This window comes from Notolepis coatsorum (assembly GCF_963971535.1).
Source record: "Notolepis coatsorum genome assembly, chromosome: 1".
NCBI classification, from domain to species: domain Eukaryota; kingdom Metazoa; phylum Chordata; class Actinopteri; order Aulopiformes; family Paralepididae; genus Notolepis; species Notolepis coatsorum.
The window spans coordinates 232,615,473-232,633,437 of record NC_140165.1 but is presented as its reverse complement, the minus strand read 5'-3'; the positions used below and the strand labels follow the sequence as shown (position 1 = coordinate 232,633,437).

Genomic DNA, 17,965 nt, shown 5'->3' with positions numbered 1-17,965 from the left:
TGTGGGGAGTGGGTGCTACAGTGTGTTTGTTTAAAGTGGGTGTGTGCTATAAAGTGTGTGGAGTGGGTGCTACAGTGTGTTTGTTTAAAGTGAGTGTGTGCGTGTGTATGTGTGTGCTATGTGCGTTTGGTGGTTGTTGTTGTGTAGTGTTCATTCATTGTTCGTTTAGCAGCCTGATGGCCTGGGGATAGAAGCTACTTCTGAGTCTTTCTGTGCTCGCCTTGAGACTCCGGTATCGCTTGCCTGACCGCAGCAGTTCAAAGAGGCAGTTGTTCGGGTGACTGGAGTCTTTAATGATTCTCTTAGCCTTGCCCTTGCAACGCTTGTAGTAAATGTTCTGGAGGGTGGGGAGCCCCCCTCCAATTGTGCGTTCGGCTGCACGTGTCACTCTTTGTAGTCTGCTTCGGTCTTTTGCAGTGCTATTCCCAAACCAGGAGGTGATGTTGCCGGTCAAGATGCTCTCTATTGTACATGAGTAGAAGTTCTTAAGGATCTTCTGGCTGACTTGGAACTTCCTTAGGCGCCTGAGGAAGTAGAGGCGTTGTCGTGCCTTCTTCACCACACTGTTAATGTGTGTGGTCCATGTCAAGTCCTCGGATATGTAGGCTCCGAGGTACTTGAAGCTGTTGACTCTCTCAACCGGTGCCCCGTCGATGCTGAGGGGGCTGTAGTCCTTGACCCCCGACCTCCTGAAGTCCACAATCATCTCCTTTGTTTTGCTGACGTTCAGGGAGAGGCTGTTTTCCTGGCACCATCCCGCCAGGACCTTGACCTCTTCCAGGTAGGCCCTCTCGTCGTTGGCAGAGATCAGGCCCACCACCACTGTGTCGTCAGCAAATTTGACGATTGTATTGCTACTCCGCTGAGCCACACAGTCGTGTGTGTACAGGGAGTAGAGGAGGGGACTCAGAACACAGCCCTGGGGGGCCCCTATGTTGAGGGTGATGGATGAGGAGGTGCAGTTGCCTGCTCTCACCACCTGGGGTCTGCCAGTCAGGAAGTCCAAGACCCACTGGCAGAGGTCATAGCCCAAGCCCAGGTCCCTGAGCTTGGCTATGAGTATGGAGGGGACTATGGTATTGAATGCCGAGCTGTAGTCGATGAATAGCATTCTCACGTAGTTCCCCTGCCTCTTGTCCAGGTGTGATGCTGCTGTGTGCAGCACATGGGATATGGCGTCCTCCGTGGACCTGTTGGGGCGGTATGCAAATTGCAGGGGGTCCATGTTGATGGGGAGGGAGGAGCAGATGTAGCCCTTTACTAGCTTCTCGAAGCACTTCATGGCTATGGAGGTGAGAGCAGCAGGGCTGAGTCGTCCGCAAACAGGAACAAGTTGCAGTCACAAGCTGACGACATGTAATTTGCATAAATTAGGAACAGTAGCGGTCCTAGTATGCTTCCATGTGAAACACCACAGTTCAGTGTGAGGGGGGGGGGGGGGGGATAGGGTACCGTTTATCTCCACCATCTGTTCTCTCCCCTCCAGGTAGGATTGTATCCAGCTCACTGATAAACTATCAAAACCAATTGCTTTTAGCTTGTCAATCAGAATGGTGTGATTGACAGTGTCGAAGGCCTTTTGTAGGTCCAGCATGACCATGCCGCAGTATTTGCCCGTGTCCAGCTCTTGCTTGATGTGGTCGTTCAAATAGAGAAGGCATGCGTCAGTGGAGTGGGATGTTCTGAAGCCAGATTGAAATTCGTAGATTAGATTTTTTTCCGCGAGGTACTTTTCGACCTGTTCGTATACTATTTTTTCCATGACTTTCGAGATGGATGTAAGGATAGAAACAGGGCGGTAGTTGCCTGGGTCTAATTTGCTTCCCTTTTTGTGCAGGGGTGTTACTCTCGCAATTTTGAAGTCCTTGGGTTACCTGTTTTATGGAGAGGTTTATTATGTGTGTGATGACTGGGGTGATGGCGGCTGCTGAGTCTCTTGAGTACAGTTTCTACGTCAAATGTATATGCTCTCTTTTCTGGACTCTTTTTGTATCACAAACAGTACTACTGTATTTGCAAATCTGGTATGTCATAAATGTATAGATGTAGCAGTACTGTAGTGTCTATCTGTATGTCGTGTGTCATATATGTTATGATGAATTGAAAATGGGGGACCCTGATGTAAACAAGACGAAAGTCTTTCTCTGGTCTGCATCCCCTTAACAATTGAATGTATTGAACTGTACTGTACCCATTCTGCAATCTGTTAAAGTTTTCAATCAAACAAAACATTAGACGCCATTGACAATTCAGTAAACGATCGCTAAGTAACATTACCTGTTGTATTCGCAACTTTCTCCTCCTCTCGTGTTCCTCCCGTATAAGTTGAGCCTCCTCGTTGGGACTCAGTCTCAGTCTGGCGACCTTCCTCTTCATCGTGAAAGACTCATGTTATTGTTAACAAAAACCAGGACCGATGTTCAGCTAAATCAAAGGCCACATTATTAGCTACCTGGCTAGCCTCGCTGGCTGCCACCCGGGCCGTAGCTACACGCTCCTTGTCTTAACATAGGCATGTCTTATAAGTACTTAACTTAGTGTGAAGCTAAACATATCACTATCATCAGTGAAATACTAGAGAAAGTGCGAAAAGAAGATAAACCCTTCAACAATGTTTTGGTTGTATCACCCGAAGAATCCCATGCCAACGACAACGAGTGAGCGTTTCTTCTTCCTCGTGACAAACGTCACTTCCGGTAGTTTAAACGGCCCGCTACTCAATGCTGGGCGTGTTCCATAACATTGTGTTTGATTGATTGATTGATTGAAAAGTTTATTAACAGATTGCAGAATGGGTACAGTACAGTACAGCTCAATACAATTGTTAAGGGGATGCAGACCAGAGAAAGACTTTCGTCTTGTTTACATCAGGGTCCCCCATTTTCAATTCATCATAACATATATGACATACATGACATACAGATAGACAGTACTGCTACATCTATACATTTATGACATATCAGATTTGCAAATACAGTACTGTTTGTGATACAAAAGTGTCCAGAAAAGGAGTGTATATACATTTGGCATAGAAACTGTACATTGGAGGAGGTTGGTTGGGTGGGGTGGGGTTGGGTGGGTTGGGTGAGGGCTGTACATTGGAGGTGGGGGGGGGGGGGGGGGGGGGGGTTGGGAAGGGGACACACACACATTTTACACTGTACATTGGAATATTGACAAAGCCTTACTTGGTTATTTACTGTACAACTAGGTTAGGACATTTGTAGGGGCCAGTTTCGAATTGCAGTCTCACGTAGGTGTTTTTTGAGAGTGTTTTTGAAGGTGGGTAGTGATTCACATTCCTTTACAGCTTTAGGTAGGGCGTTCCACATTGATGTGGCATAATTGCGAAACGTGTTTAGTCCCTTGTTTGAGCCGAATCTGGGTTTTACATGATTTGTGGAGCTCCCTCTGGTGTTGTGATCGTGGTATTCACTGACCTTTGGGAAGTATTTTGACATGTACATGGGTACCTTGGTCGCGTAGTGTATCTTGTAGACCAGGCCCATTGCAAGTTGCTGTACTCTGTCGTCTACTCTAAGCCATCCTAGGTTGTCAAAGTGGGCAGGGGTGAGGTGGGTTCTAGGAGTCAGGTCAAGTAGTAGTCTGACTAGCTTGTTTTGAGATGTTTGTAATTTGTTTTTTAGTGCCTTTGAGGTGCTTTGGTACCATGAGGTGCAAGCATAGTCGTAGTACCCTTGAATGAGTGCTCCTGCTAGAGTCTTCAGGGTATTCTTGTTTACCAGAGAGGAGATCCGGTACAAGAATCGCGTTCGTTGGTTGACTTTTTTTATTACATTGGATGCCATTTTGTCACAGGAAAGATTAGCCTCTAGGATGGAACCCAGGTAGGTAATTTCATCTTTCCTTGTGATAATATTGTCACCCACTGTAACCGAGAAGCCGTCGGTCTTGCTGAGTTTGTTATTTGAACCGAAGAGAATGGACTCTGTTTTGCCCATGTGTAATGATAGTTTGTTGTCGGCGAGCCATATGCAGATTTTGCCTAGTTCCGAGCTGAGGGCTTTTTCAACCTGTAACTTGTTCTTGTCAGAGACCAGCAGGGCTGAGTCGTCCGCAAACAGGAACAAGTTGCAGTCACAAGCTGACGACATGTCATTTGCATAAATTAGGAATAGTAGCGGTCCTATTTGTTGCCTTCTGTCAAATCAATCTACATTTGTATCCAATAGCTTGGTTTAAACAATGGATACGATAAAATATAATTAATGTTCGTTGCTAAAGGGCCTAACGCGTTCTTTGTATGTCACGACTGGAGTGATAATTCAGTAAGTATTGATATACTTACCAAGTGCAATCTGGAACGTGTCCAGTACATGGCGTGTACACTAGAGGGCAGCACACGGCCGTGTTCTCCTGTGTGCAACAGGATCAATGAGAAACGAAGAAGATTCCATTCACATCGTCTCTTAGCACTGAACAATGCATACTACTATTATCTATATGTTGTTGGCTGTCTTTTGATCCAGCTTGTTGAATTTGGACTGCCTGGTGACCATCTGTAAGGTAAACCGTAGCTAATAGTGGGCGAGCTGCTCAGTTCAGTTGTTTGCTTTATTGAGTCTTGTCAGCAATCAAGGAAAGGCTCATATGAACGTTAGCTACCTAGCCACAGATAGTCAAAGGCTGTGTGTCCAAAAATGTTTGTAACTTTTAGTGGGAGGTCTCTACTACTAACTACTGTGTTTCTATTTCTACGTATATACTGTTAAGTCACTGTTGTTAAGTCTTTCTGAAGTGTTCAGATAAGCCAGACCAAATCACCTAACCTTAACTTACTGGATTCTAGCTAACACACAACATGTTTTCTGCTGTATCCCTGACAGTTGTAGATTTGATTTGACCCCCAACCCCATCTCATCATCATCATCATGTCGGGTTGTCCAGCGGTGCGGGTCAGCATCGAATCCTCCTGCGAGAAGCAGGTTCAGGAGGTGTCCCTGGATGGGACGGAGACGTATGTCCCCCCTCTGTCCATGTCCCAGAACCTAGCCAAGCTGGCCCAGAGGATCGACTTTGGCCATGGTTCTGACTCGGATGAGGGGACAGAGTCCAAGGACAGAGTCCCTGGCGAATCCAGGGACCGGGAGTGGGGGAAGCAAGAGCAGGATGAGGATGAAGGTAGGGTGTCTTTAGGAGATAACAAGACTGTATGCTACAGAGATAACATGACTGTATGCTACATTGATAACATGACATTATGCTACATGACTGTATGCTACATTGATAACATGACTGTATGCTACAGAGAACATGACTGTATGCTACAGAGAACATGACTGTATGCTACATTGATAACATGACTGTATGCTAGAGATAACATAACTGTATGCTACATGACTGTATGCTACATTGATAACATGACTGTATGCTACAGAGATAACATGACTGTATGCTACATTGATAACATGACTGTGCTACAGAGATAACATGACTATATGCTACATGACTGTATACTACAGAGATAACATGACTGTATGCTACAGAGATAACATGACTATGCTACACTACAGAGATATCATGATAACATGACTATGCTACAGAGATAACATGACTATGCTACATAGATAACATGACTATGCTACAGAGATAACATGACATGCAGATGCTACAGTGGAACTGCATGTAGTTGTGGATGATGACTGAAAATCAGCTGTGGCAATTTACATTAGTGGCTGGAGGCACTTCATCTTTTCCAATTTTCTCCAAAAACCCCCCAAAATACAATCCAACGCCTCCTTTCCCACAAAGAATAGTAGCATTTTCATTCCATAATGAATTGTTTGTTGACAAGCTTGGTGTTTTCCGCTAATCAACAATATCTGTAACATACATACAGTGATACTGATATATCAGTGATGAACCAATATCCGCCGGGGCTCTGATGCAACATTAACCGCTCCTGATGACCGATAGTGGGCTGATGATACCAGGCTTAAACAGAGTATTGGTGTCAGAGAATATCCCCAATACCAAGAGCAACGTGTAGCATGTCAGAAATCAAACCAAACTGACTTGATTTTCTTCATTTTGGCACATAGAAGCATGTCTCTCTAATGAAGTCATGGGTCACCACAGTACAGGGGAACTATCTTATAAATGGCCTTTTTGAGTGTTTAGCATTGTTTCCTAGCTATGTGAACTTATATTAATATGATCTATGTCTCTAATTCTCATATTGGCGCATTCTTCCAATTCTCCTCTCACAATATTCACCCTCACTGAACTGAGTCATTTGAAAATGTGATGATTTGTGATGTCAGAGAGACACCGCTGCATGATAATGTGGCTGTGTGGCATCAGGTACATGATGAGCTGCACACAGTGGTTGGAGCCCAGGCTCAAAACGGCTCGAGATCTTGAGGTAGAAAAATGCTGTTTTTGAGGACTTGATTAGAAATACAAAACAATGAAAACAATGACTCACAGGAATTGTGTAAAAGTGCCCAAATAGTGAAAGAAATAGTAAAATAGTTCCCCTTTAAAGAATACCAGAGTATAATCTAAGGCTGAGACCACTTATCGATTTATCGATAACTGCGTGAAATCGATAAGTGGCCTCACTTATTGATTTTTTTGCATGTGTAAACAAAAAAAAAGTTCAAATACCTTTTTCTTAAAAAAGAAATATATATTATTTAACGTTAGTTTGTGTGTCGTGGGCCAACTACAGCATAGCAAAAACGACAGTGAGTGCACGTGACACACACACACACACACACACACACACAAACTAACGTTAAATAATAGTATTTTTTTTATTTTTTAAGAAAAAAGTATTAACTTTTATTTTTTATTTTTACACATGCAAAACAATAATAATAAAATCGATATTTATCGATAATTTTGGCCCGATTTAACGATTCCTCCAAATGGCATATCGTCTCAGCCTTAGTATAATCCAGTTTAAAACCATGATATGGATGGTTCTACTACATCACAGTACTATTCTTTTGGTCACTGCCATGATGGTACATGACCAAAAACAAAAGATGGAGATACCGTGATGGTTTTCTAAGGGTTTATCTGTCACTTACAGCCACAGTGAAGTTCCAGCCGTCCCTGTGGCCCTGGGACTCTGTGAGGAACAACCTGCGCAGCTCTCTGACTGAGATGTGTGTGCTGTACGACGTCCTGAGCGTGGTCAAGGAGAAGAAGTACATGGCTCTGGACCCTGTGTCTCAGGACCCCATGGCCGGCAAGGTCAGGATAGGACACGCGTAGGGTTGTCCCCGTCTACATTTACATTTACATTTACATTTAGTCATTTAGCTGACGCTTTTATCCAAAGCGACTTACAAGTTCTGTACGACAAGCCATCAGGAAGGGCACAACTCTATCAGCTGAGCAACAATGTTCATCAAAGTGTTGAGTGCTACAGTGTAGGTTAGTTTATTAGGACAAGTGCATGACAGTACGGTTAGTTAGGGTTAGATTTTTTTTTTTTTTATATATATATATATTTTTTTAATTCAGATAATGGTTGAAGAAGTGCGTCTTTAGTCGACGGCGACTAAACCCTAGAGACCTAGGGTTGTCCCCCGATTGATTCATCGGAATGTAGTTTCCCACATAGTAGAAGTAGAAAGCTTTATTGTCATTGCACAATACAGTACAACGAGATTGGTTTGTGCAGCACCTAAAATAACGATACCTATACATGCAATAACGCACAATGACCTCTTTTGAATGTAGTGTTTATAAGAGAGGTGCTTATGATTTATCAGGAAATAACCCATTCAGTGTAGAAAAAAGCATAACATTTAATAAATACGAATCGACTTAACAGAGTTGTGGTTGACTAAGAGCAAATCAGCAGATTAATCAACTAATCGGCTAAGAGGGAGCAGCCCTATGTATCTCAGAGAAATTTGCAAAGAAATAAATGAATACAATGTGTTTACTATTCCAATTGGGTGCTTTAAATTCCTTAATATAAAAAAGGTTAAAAGAAAGGTATGTGAAATATTTCACTTTTTTTTTATTGTAAACTGGTCTCCAAAATCGACTAATCAATTTACAGTAGTAGAGTATTGGCCAATTAAGACCAAACTGACTATTATTATTCAACCAAGAGGAGGCTGCCTGAGATACTACATGGCATGTTAAACACTTGAAAACACAGGTGAAAGCTGGGTGCAAATTGCAGACACATATCAATTGGTGAATGTCAGTACTCTATAGTTGGTTGTTCATAGCATTCTCATGACCTGTTTTTCCATACAATAAAACATCATAGAATCAGCTAGTTAGGGTACCTTATGTGTACTGCACCCTGCGTATACTGTATACCTTACTTACTCATGGTATATATTCAGATTCTAAGTGTTATTGACCATATTCATTGTATAATATAACTGACCCTCATCTGCACCTGTTGATCACACTGCTTACTTGCTCAAATGCTTATACGGTATTCAGAGTTAATTATATTGTTTACACTGCTTATCTTTACTATAATTGTATTGCCTATATTTATGTCTTTCTACTATTACCATACCCATACCTCCCCCCTCCCCCATGCTGCTATGATGCCTGCATTTCCCCCAAGGGGATCAATAAAGGAATATCTTATCTTATCTTATTTACAATATAGTATTCGAGGGCCAAGTTTGTGTTTGTTAGCTTTTGCACCGTGCACACTCTCTCTATCACTCTCTCCTGACCTCCCTCCCGCCTTCCTCCCTCCTCCAGACTCCCCTGGTGTTCCAACTGATCAGTAAGAAGAAGTCTTTGGGGTCGGCCGCCCAGATGCTGCTGAAGGGGGCGGAGAAGCTGAGCAAGTCTGTGGCAGAGAACCAGGAAAACAAGAGGCAGAGGGACTTCAACTCTGAGCTGCTGCGGCTCCGCTCGCAGTGGAAGCTGCGCAAAGTAGGAGACAAGATCCTAGGAGACCTCAGCTACAGGAGCGCCGGTGAGAAGGCGTGGTGCGTGCGTGCGTGCGTGTGTGTGTGTGTGTGTGTGTGTGTGTGTGTGTGTGTGTGTGTGTGAATATAATACATGTAATCAGCCGAATAAAAAGCCTTGAGCATTTTTTTTTATCCACTTTTTCTCCCATTTTCTATTTTTCTCCCATCCCAATTTCGTATCATCCAATTCAACCCTCCCCTGTCTCGAACGCTGTTTCTTGTCTCCCACAAGCCGGCTGCAATGTGGACTAAGTCATACATAGCACGAGTCCCCTCCGATACCCGAGGTAACAGCAGTCGCATCTTTTCACCTGCGCGGCGCGATCTTTCAGCGTCAGGGGTCTGCGCTTTGGAGGGGCCCCGCCCCCGTCGCTTCCTGATTCTACTGCGCAGGCGCACCAACCGACCTGTAGGAGTCGCTGTCCACAACGCCCGATCCCCACCCATCAGTTTCCCACCCCCTAATACTGCCAATGTGTATTAGTGCGGACGACCAGCTAAACTGAAAGCAATGTGGAGCGCTGGGCTCGAACAGGCGAACCCAGCGTCTCCAGTATTCGTGGTGAGCGCCTTGCCCACTGCACCACGTAGCCGCTCAGCCTTGAGCATTTCAATGTAATTGAATCAAATGCAATTGATGACATTGAAATGATCATGTCTTTCTATTCTGCTGAAATTGGGTAACATCGTTTTGAGAAGAATCTCTTAGGTTTTGGTCACTAGAATGGTTTGTTAATCTTAGTCTATGCATAAAACACGTAACAAAACATAAATCTCTTAAATAAAATAACGTGAAACATAAAAAAGCAATAAAATCAAACATATTCTATGTGACGTGTGCCATATTGACTATGTGCCGTGCCATCTAACAGTACGTTCAAATACAACGTAAGACAACATATTAGACGGGGTGCAAATGCATACAAAGTCAATAGAAAGTAGGGCTGGGCATCGCCACTGATTTCCCAAACCGATTCGATTCCGATTCACAAGGTCCCGAATTGATTCGATTTCCGATTTTAAATTCGATTCAATTCTATAAAATGTAAATGGTTCAAGGAAGCAATGCATGTTGCATTGTTAAACATTTCAATGTTTACATTAAGAATTTACTCTCGAGCAGTTACATGAATGTACTTTTTATTGCAACAGTGGCTTTTGCATATGTCACGTCTGGGTGAAGTCTCAGTAAGTGGTCTCGTAGATTTGTTGTATTTCCACAATCATTATCTATGTCTGTCACTATAGCCAATGGAAATGCTAGAAATGGTCACGTGGGCTGGGAGAACCAATGGAAAATGCCTATCCCGAGGCCAAACTTAATTGCCGACCCCTGGTCTACACCCTCCCCAGACCGACAGTGGGGCAATGCGCGCAACAACCAGGAAGGGAATTGGGGGATGAACGACTAAATTGGGGGGTACAAAAAAAAAATTATTGATCTTGGGATTTTATGAATCGATAATCGCTAATTCAAATGAAGATCGATTCAGAATCGGGAAATCAATTTTTTCAACCCAGCCCAAATGGAAAGACACAGAAGGAGGCAAACAGACGCAGCTTCGCTCTAGGCGATGTGAACACTGTTAGAAATTCACCAGGCGTGGTGGACCAAATACAGGTATATCTTAACAGTGAATATGAAATATACTGCTATGAATGCTCTGTAGCCTATAGATATTGCATATGTTACATTTAGAAATTGTCAGGTTTTTGTATCAACAATGCGACTGTTGAGACCAAAAATATTAGCATGTCTTCACGCCAGTTTAGCTAGTTATCAGAGTAAAGCGAGACAACGTTTCTCTCTGCGTTGTATCTGAACATACTGTGAGACGGACTTAGTGAGTGACCTCCTACATGTGATTCAACCTCCGTTGTCTACGCAGGTTCCCTATTTCCTCACCAAGGTACGTTTGAGGTGATCAAGAACACAGACATCGACCTGGACAAGAAGCTCCCAGAGGATTACTGCCCTCTCAACGTCCAGATCCCCAGTGACCTGGAGGGATCTGCTTATATTAAAGTAATAATATCTAACATTTTCATATAAGTAATGTCTATTTTGCCACTCTCTATCACCAACTGATGGAACGCAATATTGATTCTACCTATAATCTGTTCATAAAGGCCTTTACATTTGGTTGTTCTAAACACTGGTGTCTGGCAGGACATTCCCGGGGGAAATCATCCAGGGATGAAAGTGTTTTACATCAACAGCAGTTTGTTTGGAATGAATAGAACGCTAACTCAGTATTCATTATGAATGAATAGAAGACTAACTCAGTGTTTATTATGAATGAATAGAAGACTAACTCAGTATTTATTATGAATGAATAGAAGACTAACTCAGTATTTATTATGAATGAATAGATATGAATGAATAGAAGACTAACTCAGTATTTATTATGAATGAATAGAAGACTAACTCAGTATTTATTATGAATGAATAGAAGACTAACTCAGTATTTATTTTGAATGAATAGAAGACTAACTCAGTATTTATTTGAATGAATAGATATGAATGAATAGAAGACTAACTCAGTATTTATTATGAATGAATAGAAGACTAACTCAGTATTTATTATGAATGAATAGATATGAATGAATAGAAGACTAACTCAGTATTTATTATGAATGAATAGAAGACTAACTCAGTATTTATTATGAATGAATAGAAGACTAACTCAGTATTTATTATGAATGAATAGAAGACTAACTCAGTATTTATTATGAATGAATAGAAGACTAACTCAGTATTTATTATGAATGAATAGAAGACTAACTCAGTATTTAGCATGCATGAATAGAAGAGTAACTCAGTATTTATTATGAATGAATAGAAGACTAACTCAGTATTTATTATGAATGAATAGAAGACTAACTCAGTATTTAGTATGAATGAATAGAAGACTAACTCAGTATTTAGTATGAATGAATAGAAGACTAACCCAGTATTTATTATGAATGAATAGAAGACTAACTCAGTATTTATTATGAATGAATAGAAGACTAACTCAGTATTTAGTATGAATGAATAGAAGACTAACTCAGTATTTATTATGAATGAATAGAAGACTAACTCAGTATTTAGTATGAATGAATAGAAGACTAAAGCCCTTCCCATAGTCGAGCGGACCGTACACGGAGCAGACTCCCGCGGGCTCAAAGCTGAACCAAAGGGTACTCAAAGCGGACCCAAAGCAGAGTCCAAGTGCGAAGCTCCTATTTTCTGACACGCGGACGTCCGCGGCGCCCACTTGGTGTCACACAAACTGGCGCGAGGTGTAAACTGGTGCGAGACATGTAGGAAATTGGTCCGTGGAGATCCGCTCGACTATGAAAGCTCAAAGAGTCCAGTGGACCTCCGCAGAGTCCAGTCCGTGTACAGTCCGCTCGACTATGGGAGCACCTTTACTCAGTATTTAGTATGAATGAATAGAAGACTAACTCAGTATTTATTATGAATGAATAGAAGACTAACTCAGTATTTAGTATGAATGAATAGAAGACTAACTCAGTATTTAGTATGAATGAATAGAAGACTAACTCAGTATTTAGTATGAATGAATAGAAGACTAACTCAGTATTTATTATGAATGAATAGAAGACTAACTCAGTATTTATTATGAATGAATAGAAGACTAACTCAGTATTTAGTATGAATGAATAGAAGACTAACTCAGTATTTAGCATGCATGAATAGAAGACTAACTCAGTATTTAGTATGAATGAATAGAAGACTAACTCAGTATTTAGCATGAATGAACAGAAGACTAACTCAGTATTTAGCATGAATGTTCAAGATGGAAAGTAAGTCCATACAGTGCAGAAATGCAACTGTAATAACCACTTATCACCAATAGATGTCACCAAAATAAACAGAAATGAGGATCTTACGGATTGCCATTTTAAGGTGTGTTTCAGTGTCATTGCGTTGCTAGGGAACAGCTTGCACTGCAGTTGAGTTCCTGTTGCAGGGGTTGCAAATATCAGCAACTGAGAGCAAATCAAATGTTGAAACCGTCTATAGACAGGATTGGCAGACATTAAAGTAGGGCTGTTCCCTCTGTTGGTTGGCCAATCCTTTAAAGTTATACTCTACTTAAGAGTTTTTTTTCGATGATCAGTTGGCTTTTCAATGTTTTTATTTTATGCTGAAAGAATTTCCTGGAAAATAGATTCCTTGGAAAATTATAAGCACACCTCTGACACCACAATAACATACACAAATGTGTGTTTAAGCACTAGCAGAAGGACAATAATGACATTTTACAGATTTAAATGAATGAATGAAATGAGAACAACACATTTGGACAACACATGAGCATAATTGAAGGTGATACCTTCTGCTTGAAGATGGTAGCTTGAGCTTGTGATTATAATGCTTATTTAATGTTTCTTAAATATTATGGTGTGCCCTCAGGTGTCTATCCAGAAACAAGCACCTGACATTGGCGATTTGGGCACAGTGAACCTGTTCAGAAGACAGCCCAAAGCCAAACCAGGTACGGCTCTCCAGGATGCGTGAATATTAGGTGAACCTGTACTGAAGACAGCCCAAAGCAGGTATGGTTCTCCAGGATACTATAGAATATTAGGTGAACCTGTACTGAAGACGAGTCGAAAGCAGGTATGGCTCTCCAGGATACTAGAATATTAGGTGAACCTGTACTGAAGACGAGTCGAAAGCAGGTACGGCTCTCCAGGATGCGTGAATATTAGGTGAACCTGTACTGAAGACGAGTCGAAAGCAGGTATGGTTCTCCAGGATACTATAGAATATTAGGTGAACCTGTACTGAAGACGAGTCGAAAGCAGGTATGGTTCTCCAGGATACTATAGAATATTAGGTGAACCTGTACTGAAGACGAGTCGAAAGCAGGTATGGTTCTCCAGGGCCCTCATTCATCAACGTGTTCTACGCACAGATCTGTGCTTACCCTGTGCGTACGATCATTTCTAAGCAAAGAGTGGGATTCATCAATTTCGATTTGAACTTGACTCCGTGCTTACATCTACGCACAGGTCAGACCACACTTACCTGACGCCCAGTGGTAGAATATATTATTACAACAAGGAAATGAGCTTCTGTGCATAATAACACTGGCATGTTCTGTACGAACCGTAGTTCATTATAGTTCATTGTAAAATAGCAACAGTAGTGTAATTATGGTCAAAACCCTATAAATAGCATTTGGAATAATAGATCTTTCTCTCAGAATGAATGCAGCATGGTTTATATAGCGTTATCGGAATATACGGGGTGTAGGCTACTGACTGACTGCGCTCCGCGTAGCTTGATTGATTGATTGATTGAAAAGTTTATTAACAGATTGCAGAATGGGTACAGTACAGTACAGCTCAGTACATACAATTGTTAATTGGGGATGCAGACCAACTTTCGTCTTGTTTACATCAGGGTCCCCCATTTTCAATTCATCATAAATCATAAAGCTCAACTCGTTATTATTTTGCGCACAGACCGCCGAAACACGGGAACGTTTTGATTATATTTAAAAGGCTTTACGTTAAACGAAACAAGTGGAATTTCGAAGCTGTAAGCAGAATAAGTCATATGAATATAGTGTTCTTCCCCCTTTTTACTGTATAAGAAAGAATAGAAAACGCATTGCAATGACACCATGCAGATAGTGGACAGACTATGTATATGATGGGATTCAAGTTCGCGTTTTTGTTGCTCATAGGCATGCTGTCAGAGTATGATATCTTAATCAAACATTCTAGAACATTTGTCGTCACAGATCATGTCCTAATAGAACATAGGCTATGGCATGGATCGTGATATTGTGTGGACTGTAATTATTACTGTACCGGTACCACCCATTGTGACAACAGCCTTGTGAGTCCCGCACACAAACATGATGGAATTCAAGTTCATGTATTGAAAGGCATGCCTACATCATACATGCAGTGAGATTCATTGTTCTTGTATATGCTCTCTATTATTGTTTATATAGGCTACCCAATACTGACATCAAAATAGATTGTAGTATGCCTCTAGAAATCATATGCAGCAGGTAGAAAATTGACGGGAGATCCATCGCGATTTGGAATAGAATTGAGGAGAACTTTAATCCCTGGGTATCAATCAAACAACACGGGAAAAGGCAGTCATATTCCAGCGCGGTCTTTATTAGCCGACAACAAAATAGATGCCTCTAAAAATCATATAGCCAATCGAACACAACTAATAAAGGCATTCATATTACAGCACGGTTATAATGACACACAACCAACGCCAAACAGTGGTCAACGAACGGTCTTTATTAGTATTCTGAGCTGTCCAGGCAGAATTGCAGCAATGGTCTTAGGGAGCCGTTGATATCTGACATCACCGTTTACAAGTCCGCCTTTTATTATTTATCCCATAATACGCGATAGTGTCTTCTTGGTTCGACAGCAGTGAACAATCTTCGTGGAGTTTCTCAGGGTTCCGCTCGGGTCAGTCCATTATTTCACATCCCATGGGGGGTGTTTCCTCATTTTCATGACCATATATGGATAATCATGCACGAGCATTGACGGTAGAACAAAGTGGTATTCATCAACACGGAGGGGCATAGAGCCTGCGTACGCACCGTGTGATGAATCCCGACTTCCCTGTGCGTACACTAGTTCTACATTCCGTGCTTACGTGTGGAAATAGAAATGTTCTACGCACACTATTGATGAATGAGGGCCCAGGATACTATAGAATATTAGGTGAACCTGTACTGAAGACAAGTCGAAAGCAGGTACGGCTCTCCAGGATACTATAGAATATTAGGTGAACCTGTACTGAAGACGGCCCAAAGCAGGTATGGTTCTCCAGGATACTATAGAATATTAGGTGAACCTGTACTGAAGACGGCCCAAAGCAGGTACGGCTCTCTAGGACAGAGGTTCTCAAACTTTTCCATATCAAGGACCCCCAAATTGATATGTAATAGGCCCTGGACCCCTATTTCAGTAAGAACATAACCATTGTTATGATTTAGTCCAGAATCCTGTCTGTCTATACTCTATACTGTAGGGAGATAACAAGAGAGTGAAACGTATGATCACCATCACTGTACCAACTTCTAGTGAAGAGAATATTAGTGAAATTAAAGTATTCCCCATTTCCCCCCCGGAGCCCCCTCAACCACTGCTCTAGGATACTATAGAATATTAGGTGATTTCAGACAATATCTTCAACACCGTTATATTCTCCCTGTATTTCTCCTTCTTTTTGCCCTCTCTTTCTCTCTCTCTCTCTCTCTCTCTCTCTCTCTATCCATCCATCCATCCATCCCTGTCTCTTTTCCTTCTTTTCTCTATCCCTCCCTATTTGTTCTCCATATCTGTTTCCTGCTCTTTCTCCTTCCTTCATTTTATCCCTTATTCTCCCCCCCCTCCCTCTCCCTCTCTCCCCCCCGCCCCCCCCCCCCCCCCCGGCAGGCGCCCAGCCGTGGCATGTGAAGCTGGAGGCCGCTCAGAACGTCCTGCTCTGTAAGGAGATCTTCGCCCAGCTGTCCAGAGAGGCGGTTCAGATCAAGTCTCAGATACCTCACATTGTGGTCAAGAACCAGATCATCTCACAGCCCTTCCCAGGTCAGTCACTCTAACCCAGTGGTAGAAAATCACACGTGTTCATTGTCAATTATAGGAAAGTAAACAAACATTACTGTTTATTCCTGTATTACTTCTTGAGGTCCGTCGAGTTTGCTGATAATTTTATTATGATGCCCCTAGCCTCATGGAATGAACTCCAACAATCCCAAAGAATTTAGATTATCCCCTCCATTGCATAATTTAGGACCTTGATCACTAATCATCGTCGATCAAGTTGTACGTGTTTTAATTGATTTGATATCCTTACTTTAGTCTACCCTCGTTGTCTTGTCTTATTGTGATTTTATTATGCTGTGATTTCTATGCTGTATTTATGATTGCTTATGTAAAACTCGACGTCGCTGCCTTTCGAGTATAAACAAAAGTTTGAAATGACTTCTGCACACTTTATGAGAGTAGATAAACATTCCTGTTCATCCCTGTACTATTCCCACAGGACTAAGTCAGTGTGTTGATTTATTAACAGTTATCGGATTATAAAACAGAAATATTAAACTGATGTTCGCTCCTCCTGTAGGTCTGCAGCTGTCCATCTCCTTGTGCCATTCCACGGGAGAGAAGAAGAGCCAGAAGCCGTCTCCAGAAAGACCCAAACCGGACGACCACCTCTACGTCCTGGAGCACAACCTGCACCAGCTCATGAGAGAGGTGATTCACCTGCCTTCATCTATCAGACCAACCTTGAATGGGTACAATACAGTACGGCTAAATACAAACAACTGTTAAGGGGATGCAGACCATAAAAAGACTTTCGTCTTGTTTACATCAGGGTCCCCCATTTTCAATTCATCATGACATTTATGACATACATGACATACAAATATACAGTACTGTTTCATCAAGACATTTATGACATACAAGACATACAAATATACAGTACTGTTTAAGAGAAAGAGATCATAAAAAAATATATACATTAGAAGGGGAATAAACTGTACATTTGAGGGCGTTGGGTGGGTGGGTGGGTTTGGACATTTACCGGGGCCAGTTTAGAATTGCTCTTTGAGAGCGGTTTTGAAGGAGGGTAGGGATTCACATTATTTTACGGCTGTGGGTAAGGCATTCCACATTGTTGTGGCATAATTGCGAAACGTGTTTAGTCCCTTGTTTGAGCCGAATTTGGGTTGAACATGATTTGTGGAACTCCCTCTGGTGTTGTGGTCGTGGAATTCACTGACCTTTGGGAAGTATTTCAATATTTGACCACAATGTGGCTCGAAACACTTTGTTTTATTGTTACCATTTGCCAGAAAGATGCTGAAATTGTAACCCTTTGCAGGTGTGAGATTAAATTGAGAAGTAAATATTCTAATCATAATGTAATGAGGAGCCGCTGGTCATCGACAGCTGTGGAGTTCTAAAATTCTGAGATAACATTACAAAAAAAACGTAACCCTGAAAGGGGCGCTAAAGGGTCT

The 17,965-nt window shown here is 41.9% G+C and overlaps 2 protein-coding genes across 2 annotated transcripts in view; one reads left to right on the top strand and one right to left on the bottom strand.

The window, feature by feature from the left end:
• The window catches only part of cep295 (centrosomal protein 295), a 69,200-nt gene extending 66,565 nt beyond the window's left edge, over positions 1 to 2,635 (bottom strand). The window contains exon 1 of the mRNA XM_084336030.1: positions 2,278 to 2,635. Coding sequence (XP_084192156.1) covers positions 2,278 to 2,376 — 99 coding nt within the window. The 5' untranslated portion in view covers positions 2,377 to 2,635. The remainder of the gene's footprint in view (positions 1 to 2,277) is intronic.
• A 1,755-nt stretch (positions 2,636 to 4,390) lies between these two features.
• The window catches only part of med17 (mediator complex subunit 17), a 22,788-nt gene continuing 9,213 nt past the window's right edge, over positions 4,391 to 17,965 (top strand). The window contains exons 1-8 of the mRNA XM_084318297.1: positions 4,391 to 4,527; positions 4,848 to 5,142; positions 7,061 to 7,224; positions 8,716 to 8,935; positions 10,820 to 10,956; positions 13,357 to 13,438; positions 16,374 to 16,526; positions 17,065 to 17,195. Of these exons, the coding sequence (XP_084174423.1) occupies positions 4,893 to 5,142; positions 7,061 to 7,224; positions 8,716 to 8,935; positions 10,820 to 10,956; positions 13,357 to 13,438; positions 16,374 to 16,526; positions 17,065 to 17,195 (1,137 nt within the window). The 5' untranslated portion in view covers positions 4,391 to 4,527; positions 4,848 to 4,892. The remainder of the gene's footprint in view (positions 4,528 to 4,847; positions 5,143 to 7,060; positions 7,225 to 8,715; positions 8,936 to 10,819; positions 10,957 to 13,356; positions 13,439 to 16,373; positions 16,527 to 17,064; positions 17,196 to 17,965) is intronic.